Source organism: Pundamilia nyererei, unplaced genomic scaffold (genome assembly GCF_000239375.1).
Source record: "Pundamilia nyererei isolate P.nyererei 1_Seehausen unplaced genomic scaffold, PunNye1.0 scaffold00003, whole genome shotgun sequence".
Taxonomy (NCBI): domain Eukaryota; kingdom Metazoa; phylum Chordata; class Actinopteri; order Cichliformes; family Cichlidae; genus Pundamilia; species Pundamilia nyererei.
In genome coordinates, this window is record NW_005187404.1 from 8473153 (window position 1) to 8482881 (window position 9729).

The following is a 9729-nucleotide window of genomic DNA, read 5'->3' on the forward strand; positions in this document are numbered from 1 at the left end:
GCACGGAGCACAGGATAAAGGAGAAGACACGGAACGGGAGTTGGGATCGCACGGGGGGATTTATTGTTGTTCGGATTGTCACCACTGTAAATAAACACTGTTGCACTGTAGAGTCCTGCATTTTGGGTCCTCCTTTCCCCACATCCCCACGGTCTGCCAGCGAGACCGTGACAGCCGGGGTGTGGAGCGTCGTGTGTCGCGTGTCGCGGCGAGGAGAAACCAGCCGCATGAATGTCGGAGAACTAAAGTGCAATTATCAGGCTATTACTGTGGAAGAACGGCTGGGAGGGGAAGAATCATACAGTTTTTCTGGAGCGTTAATTTGATTTCTATCAGCGCCGTTCTTTAAGCCTCTCTTCCTCTTTAAAATGCCAGAGGAGAGCAGACATATGTAATGTTTCTTTGTTTTACCACAACCTTCTCACTTCTCTACTCTCCTTTTATCCCTCCACCTGTTCCCACTCCTACCTGTTCTTCCTACCGCCTCCCCCTCCCTAAGCTCCCTCCAAAGTACAATCTGCAGTGCTACCTCCTTTGCTCTTCCTCTGAGTCTTTGCCTACATTCTGCATTTCGTCACCCCAGCAGCCCTCCTGCCCCAGAGTACCCCTCGGGCTGTGTTCATCTGTTAGTGCAAAAGGGAGGTATTCTTTGGCAGCATCTGAGGGTTACGCGATGTGCTTCTGTGTCTGAGTGTGACTGTGTTTAGGAATTTGCCTGGAAATATGAGTCAAGGCAGAACGACTTGAGCCAGTGCAGGCTGTGATCACACATAGCAGCGACTTAGTACAGCAGGATAATCAAACAAATGTGACTGTTAGGAGGGGAAAAAAACATTTCTAACTTCAACTTTTGATACATCTGAAAAAACTAGTTTCTCTGCTTAACAACACAACATAAGCATGGCAAAAAAGTCAACTATAGACATAATCAGTGCGGTACAAGAAGCAATGTGTGGGTGATGCGGTCGTTACCTGCAGGAGGTGTGCCCCTAGGTGCTGCTCAAACATGTCAGTCGCCAGAGAATGAGATGAACGTCTAACTGCAGAGAAAAAGGAGACAGACATTGTCATAAAATGCTGGCGGGCAGCATTTTATACCTGTTGATATTATAGCAGGTGAGTAGATTTTGTTAATTGATCATGAGCAGGGCTTTTTCAGTGCAGAAATTTGGGTTTCTGTAGGTAAGGTGCGTGTTTTTATTACTGTAGTATGACAAAATGCTAAAAAAAAAGTCTCCATGTTTAGTACTAGACAGTTAAGATCTAAGATCACATATTACAGTTAGAAAGGTCATGCTCTTGGTCAGTGTAACCATCAGAAGCAGCTTAATTAGTCAAAGCTGCATAAATAAAATACAAACGTCTTAATATGTAGGAAATCATTTTGCCGGTCGGGTTTAAGCCACGCTGATGGATTAATTTCCATTTTTTTGGATGAGTTAATACAGCTTTGAGGAATAAGTGATTACACAAATTGATCTGGAAATAGAGGATTTTGCATTAACGTGGGATCTCTTTCACAACTTTAAAATCTTCAGCAAAATCAAAAGTGAAACTTGAAGCAATTATGTCTGATAAAAGAAGAATTTACCGTGCTTAAAAAAAAAAAAGTGCACATAAGGTGGAGCGCTGCGTGACGCATACCACTCAATCTCTGCCAGGCATACAAACAAACAAGCAAACACACACACACACACACACACAGTGTCTGCATCACCACTCTTAATGCATCCCAAACACAAGCTATCAGAGCTGCTTCAGTGCCAAAGTGGCGGTGTTTACCAAGGCAATTACAATACAAATAGAGTTGGAGGTGGTTAGGTGGAGGAGGAGGGGAGGAGGGCGAAGATAGGTATGAGAGGAGCACAGAGGGTAGGGAAAATGAAAAACCTTAAGGAAGGAGAGAGTGATCACTTTCTCCAAAGCAAACCTGGGCATGGGGGTTGGGGGTGCCGCCACTGACGTGGAAGATTAATTTTGCAATCAGGTCTATTTACTGTTTTATGTCAGAAGGAGTGTGTGACGGTGTTTATGCACCTGCAAGTGTGTGATTGCAAAAGTGGGGACCATATGTGAGAACTAATCTCACTCCAACAGGGCTGCTTTTGAACACAATGTTCCCCGTCCAATGGAGACAAACTGCGTATGTCCGTGTGTACCCAAAATATGTGTGTATAAGAGCATATAAATGTATGTACGCGTGTGAGTCTGTGTGCGTGCCTTTAAGGATCATTGGATATCTGCGCGTGTGTATGTGTGTGTCGCTGCAAGGCTGCGGGAAATCAATACACGTTATGACAGGAAAATGAAAGCGCTGCTGTGGGTTACAACTGAACACAGAGGGGGGATCGGAACACACACACCCACCAACACACACACACGCATATACAATCACACGCACATATATATTGCCCAGCTGCCTGCTTGTGATGTGGGTTTGTTGAATAGAAGAGGGAGGCATTCCATTAGAGCTATAGACACGCACATACACACACTTTAGGAATACACACAGCAATGAATTCTCATGCACAGACTACACAGCAGCAACATGCTCCCCGATTAAACAACACAAATACCCGTGCACACACACAAACTCTCTCTCTCACACACACACATACACACATAAATACAGAGTTGCCGGACAAAGCCACAGTGGCATTGTGAGATTGGGGTCCCCCTGTGTGACAGAGTGTGAATTTAAATAAGGCAAGTCCATTCAGGGCTATGAAAGGGGGTCTGGTGCTGGGACCCTTCAGCCTAGTCAGTCCCTGCCTGGAGGGGGATGGGGAGCCCATTTCGCTCTCTGCCTGCCTAGCAGGCTCCCTTGTGGGGCAGCGATGCAGCCGCAGTGCTAGGAAGCTTGGAGGAATCAACCCCCGTGGTAACCATATAAGAATTAATCAAAACAGAAGACAAACGCACTTCGATTGTTGTGAAAGTGTGTGTGTCTGTTCTGGCTTTCGTGCCACAGAACCCTGGAGGGGCGACGGTGATGGTGGGTGATCAGTTGTGCTGAGTAGTGTCAGCGGGCCCAAGGAAACGCTGAATGTGACATGAGGCCAGCGGGGCTGACAGATGAGTCACACCCCTGCACACACACGCAGACACAAATACACAGAGGACCATTTATTAAAGACTGCCACAGTACAATAGGGCAACCAGGAAACCAAAACACTGGACCTGATGTGTGTGTGTGTGTGTGTGTGTGTGTGTTTGTGCGCACAGCATGCGCGTGTGTGGTGTATTCTTGCGCACATGTGAAGGGAAAGAGTCTCACAGCGTTGATGGTATCACACTCTGAGAACAAAGATCCCTCTGTAGTGCTACTGTGAACCCCTACTTCTCTATGTGTGTGCCCGTGTGTGAGTGAGGGCTTTGCATTATTCTGTGTGTATACCTTAATATTACAGCTTCTATAATATTTGATGTCATTATAAATCATAATTCAAACAATAACATATTATTTTACAACTTAGATCTTATTTTGAACTTGCTGTGCATGCGCCTTATTGGTAGACCAAGTCAAAACAGATGACAAATGATTGGACAGACATTAACAAACCAACAATGTGGCCACGTTATTAAAGTCTGATCTGATCTGCTAAATGTTTCATTTAGATAGTTTTGGACAACACATCTCATCATTGTGCCTGAAAACATCATTTGTAGTTGAATATTGTTGTGGTCAAACAAGATTTTGGAATATTTTTGTGAATCTTAACTCTTTTGTACAGACAACTGGACGTTATTCCCTCTTGTTTAAGCATAAATATATAACCAAGAGAATTTTGCCCCAAAAGATCACCTTCAGCCAAGAAAGAAAGTGGTGGCACTCAGTGTAATAAAAGTTTAATTTGCCAGATTCCTGTATCTGTGACTGCTGGCCCAGCTGAAGCGCTGGAAAGAAAGAGGGCTTCAACTCAACTCCTAAATCAAGAAAGTGGTCTCGATCATGGGTGTCAAACATGCAGCCCTCAAAGAGTCAAAACACAGCCCGCTGGAATTTTTTTTTGCTAAATGTGAAAATTGCAGAAAAGGAGGGCGTCATGTTTGACCTTTTCAATGAATTTTGCACCAGGAAGCATTGCAAGTCGCTAAGAATAGATCGTGTCCTGAACCGGGACCTGAAACGCTACATTCACCCAATGCAGAGGCCTAAGTAACTGTCAGTTTGACATGCTTCCTATTAAAAAAGACACTGCACATGTAATGCTACAAAAAGTAATGACATATATTATGATGAGTATATGTGCATGTTTGGTTTTACTGGTCCGGGCTGTTTGAGCTTTATGTACTAAAATTAGTTTGACATCCCAGTCTTGGTTTCCTGCATGAACTGTTAACTTGTTTAAAAAATGTGTGACTGCCTGATTACTCTTTTTTTGATCCCTGATCTCATCAAATCCTTCAGTTTTTAACCATAAAAAGATGTTCAAAAGCAATAAAACCTGACTTCAGTTAAGATGCGTTAAATTGCAATTCTCCTTTAAGTGAGTTTGTGCGAATAAACACCGTGACTTGTGTGCAGAGCTGGACGCAGGGCTGGCTGAGGTCTTTGATCGAGCTGTTCTGTCACACTCCGATTCCATTAGCTTCCCGGGACTCTGCTAAGAGATTTAATTCCATTGTGGGAATAAGAGACAGAATGGGACAGGGCAGGAATGGACACGTTAATTATGATTTGACTCAGAGGTCAACTTGCACGGACTCCCCAGCGCTTCACAAGCAGAAAAGATTTGAATGATTGAATGAAAAAATTTGAATGATTTTCATGATACTTTTGTCTAATACATAATTTAGTCCCAGTTCAGTCCAGAGGAATGGCCACACACACACACACACACACACAGCCAAGCATCCCCACGTGGGGGGCTGTAGACACACAGACTCCACCCCCACAGTGTCAACCTCTTTTAACCAGGTTAGGATGTTACCATGGGAACCAAACAGTGAACCCCCATTTCTCTCTCTCAGTTTCCTCTCTCTGTGTCTTCTTATTCATCTCTGTCTCTTAAGTTTGGCTCTGCCACCGCAGCTTCACCCTTTCAAAACAAGAGCCCGGTCACTTGCCAAGTTGTTTACTACCAATCCAAATGTGATGTTTCGGCCGTTCGACAGACAGCGAGAGAAAAAGTGACCCTAATCGCAGCGTCCTTCTCTGGCACAATTATCTTCTCACGCCGACATCCATCCCTCCCTCCTTCCCTCTATCTGTCCTCTATCTTTCCGTCTCTTCTCCATCGCTCCCTCACTCCTTTTGCGGTCGAACATAATTTGAGTGCAATTAACTTCCCTTAAAAGCCCAGGCTGCTTTAAACGCTGTGAATTAGAGGGGAGGCAGACGCAGGGAGATCGTGAAGAGGTGGGGGAGACAGAAGGGGAGGCGAGGGAAGACGAAAGCAATGAAAGCAATGAGGGGGAGAGTGAGAGGGAGAGCGAGAGAGAACGAGCAAGTGGAGGCAGAATGAAAGTCAATGTCACCAGCGCCGGGGAGGGGAGAGGTGTGTTTGACCTCACTAGCCGAGACAGTAAAACACTTCAGCTGGCCCTGTTGCTGGCGCTGACTTGTCATTGCACTGTGCCTTGTGAAAAAGGCAGAGGGGGTTCTCCAGCTGCCCTGCACACCTGTTACAGGTTGATATTTTCCCCCCTTTTCTGTTTTATTAAACAAAAATAAAAGTAGAAAGTTAAATTCAGACAGGAAATTTTAAAAGATATCTCTGTCTTACAATCAAGTTATTTTCTTTACATTATTATTATTATTATTATCATTATTATTATTATTATTATTAGTATTATGTTTGCACTTACTGTTAACAAACCCTACATTATCTTTAACTAACATGTAAAAGTAAAAACTGAACCAAAGTGCAAAAGATACTTTTGGACTAATTTATATTCTGCTGAACCTAATAAAATGTTTTTTTTTTACATTATGTTCTTATTTGTTATTTTATAAAAACATTAATACTGTCTGCATGGTTGGGTGTGGTTTATTCTTGCTAGTGTAGAGCAGCATAATACAGAGTGTGTCAGAGGTTTAAAAAATTTATATAAACCTCCAAAAAGCCTTGAATTACTTTAAATAAACAGCATACCATCACACTACACCGCCTGGACTAACCTGTTTAACCTTGCCTGTCCAACAGGAAGACTGCTTTGGTTTCACCTGTAGAATCTGGTTAAACTGTCAGTTTGCTTGATTGCAGATCTGCCGCTAAGTTTAAGTAGATTCTTATCACAAGCAATAGAAAGCTTAGGAATAGGAATCAGGCTTCCTGGATTTTTTTCAAAGGGAGTGTAGTATGGGGGAAAAAAACTGTCCCTGATAGCAAAATTTACTTAATACAGAGGCTTTGAAATATAAATGATGTCAAATAGTCCTTGAATATGCTGTGCAAACAGGTGCACAAATACCAAATACAGCATGGGTCATTTTACCTTCCCTGCCTTCAGCCTTTCCTTTTCCTTTGCTCCTTTCCTTCCATACTCTGTCTCTTTCTCTCTCTCCTCCTTCTCTCCCGCTCTCTCCTGCTCTCTCAATCTCTCTCTTTCTCTCTGTGAAGGTCATGCAATTGATTTTCCTCTGTCTATTCATTTTTCAAGACTGGCTTTGAAACGTGGGAAGCAGACAAAAGCCACTCCGGCCCCTCCCCTGCGCTCCATCCCTCTCCTCTCCTCCACCCTCCACCTTCCTTCCCTCTCCGCTGCCCATCCAAAAACCCCAGACAAGAGGGAATGTGGAGGAATGCAACCCCCACCCCCCAACACACCCCATCCCAATTTCCTCGCACTCTTCTCCTTCTTCCTTCCTCCTCTCTTTCTGTCTTTATTCCTCCTACATTTGTTCCTTCCCCTGCTCTCTGGCCTCCGCTCCCTTTCAGCCAGATCTCTGACCACATTCCACTAACGGAATTAAAGTCATGCATCACACTTAAAACCCTGCCAATGCATTGTGGGTAGACTTGTTCAAACTGATGTCCAAATTAGCATTGCATTTTCAATATAGGCCCTGTGGAGACTGTGTGACCTGCTTGTAAGAAATCTCCAAATATTTAATTAAATACTTAACATATCAGATGTTGACCCAGTGGTAAGAATGTGAAAGATAATTCACAATTTTCTCGACCTTCACGTAGCAGCTTCCGCGGGGGCTCTATATATTTATCGTTGTGGCTCACATTTGTACGAGAAGTGCCTCTCGTTGTAGCGTAAACCGCACACCTCACATCTTTTTCAGCGCACTTCCACTTTGTACACAGGGCAAGAAGCACTACTACCTGCGCACCAACTATGCTGAACAGGAGGTATTTTCTATCAAGGCCAAGAAAAGTCAGGAATACAGAGGAAAAACAATTCGCAATTCATGCGTAGAGTCAAGGCTGCGGCTGTGTGTATGGGTGCTAGTATATGAATATCACTCAGACAATCAGATTGTCCTGCGCAGAAAGGATGATGAGATATTGATGTACAACAATGGGCTGATGCATAGGAATACATGTTTTCACACACTATGACTGTAGATTAGACTCAAGTTGCAACAGGATGCAGTTCAAAGTTCTTTAAAAGCAATATGTTGGCTTTGAGGTCATCCATACTATTAAGTGGTCAGATATATACCATATCTAATCTTTAAAGCCGTCCTACGTTGCCCCTTAGGGCCCAGAAGTCACCATGTGCAACTTGTCTGTATGTACAGCCTGGTTCTACTGGAGGTTTCTTCATGTTAAAAGGGAGTTCTTCCTTCCCACTGTCGCCAAGTGCTTACATTTAGAGGGTCGTCTGATTGTTGGGGTTTCCTCTGGATTATTGTAGGGTTTGTATCACACAAGCACTGGCAATTTGAAAGCTACAACTATGACAAAAATGTACTTAGACCATATTAGAAGTTAATTTTTTTTCTAATTCAGCTATCTCGTGAATACTCATTTTCCTTTATGGCCATGTATACATCAGTAACTTATTTTATTTGCATGTTGACTTTAAATCTGGTATATCGTTGTTTTACTTTTGAGTTTCATAACATTTTTGCAGTGCTTAACACCTTTTTAAGCTGTTTTGATTTCTTTGTTAGTCTCCGTATACTGTAAGCCTCAGTTTAGCTTCACTGACGATCTTACGACGGCCTACAGTTCGTGATGTTATTGTGTCTCTGGTGGTTTTTATGTTTTGGCTTCTGGTAAGAATTCAGTGTTGAAATATCCTGTGTTCTATCCACGTTTTGTGTGTTACTTGTAGTAGCTGTTGTAGTAATCATCACCCCCATGTTTCCATTTGTGCCTTCTTCTGTCTCGTTTCTATCTTCACGCTCTGGTCACTTTGCGTTTTCTTGTCTTGTACATCTTGTTAAGTGTTAGTATTCATATCTCTATCAGTCTCTTTTGGTTATTTTCTGTTTTACTTTGAAGGCAGGTTTGCATCCTGTGTTCGTTTTGTTTCCTGTCTTCACCTGTGTGTGATTACTTTCACCTGTGCCTCATTACCTTCCACTCTGTCATTTCCCTGTCAGCATTCTGTGTATAAACAATCCTGCTTGCCCTTGTTTGTTTTGTTCCCAGAGTGGGTTCCTCATGTGCAGCCAAGTGATTTTCCCCTTGCCGTGTGTAGAAGGCTGCTGGCGCCCGAGGACTTCATTTATTTCTGAACTTGATACAGCATTAAAAGCTTGATTTTCTTAAGTCGTTTTGCTTCCAAGCTCCCATATTTGGCTCGACACCTCTACACTCGATATCCCTCGCAGTGAGGCCTTGGATTTTGGCATTCATGCGGATGTTTTACACCTACCAACACCTAAACATTGTTGGAAGTCAAGCTGATCAAGAAGGGTTTGAAACCGAGGGAATGACTCATCTTCCAAGCTGCCCAGTTCCCAACCTTTTAGCACACCAACAGATACAAGCACAATCCTCAACCCACAGACCCAAAGGGATCCACTGACAACATCTGAGGTCTCAGGTCATGTACAGGTCCTGTTTCCATCTTCCTGTGGGACCTACAATATTAGCCTCTGGGTGATTTGTTTATATAAAACTTCCCATTGATGCTTATATCTTAATTCTTTCATAATGGAATCCGTCTTTAACGCTACACCTTAAGTCTCCGAGCAAAAAAGAAGACATTACATGAGTGTTTTCATGTGGTGAGCAATGTTCCAGATGAAAACCGCATTGACCTTAAAGATACTTTCAGCTTCTCCCTCTTTTCCCACGGGGTCACAGTAGATGGATCCACATGTTTGATCTGGCACAGATTTTGACACCAGATGCCTTTCCTGATATAACCATCCCATTTATCGAGACTTATGACCGACGTTAGCAGCAGGCTAGCTCTTAACACCCTGAGGCTGCGGTTGTGTCTTTCACAAGTAAGGCGAAGGTGTTAACAAACTACACCACGGAACCACGGAAAACCACACTGACCTTAATGTGTAAAAATTTCTATGATGCCCCCAAAGGATACTGGGAAAAGAACTGGTTTGGTATTTTTTACTATAACGTCACACTCAGACAGCACTGGTAGCATTACTGGTACTCACCCCATCAGGAAATGCAGTGCATAATGTGGGTAAAGCACACCACATGCAGTCTCACAGAAACAGGCTGTTAATACGACAGGTTTTTTTTGTTCACATTTCCTCAAATTTACCAGGAACAGGCACAAAGGCGGACACACACACACACACACACACACACACACACACACACACACACACACACACACACACACACA

The 9729-nt window shown here is 43.3% G+C and overlaps 1 protein-coding gene across 2 annotated transcripts in view; it reads right to left on the reverse strand.

Annotated features, from left to right (window-relative positions):
- npas1 (neuronal PAS domain protein 1) overlaps positions 1-9729 on the reverse strand; it is a 41459-nt gene that overhangs the window by 18075 nt on the left and 13655 nt on the right. For both annotated transcript variants that reach the window (XM_005720881.2, XM_005720880.2), the window contains exon 4: positions 973-1040. In XM_005720881.2, the coding sequence (XP_005720938.1) occupies positions 973-1040 (68 nt within the window). The remainder of the gene's footprint in view (positions 1-972; positions 1041-9729) is intronic.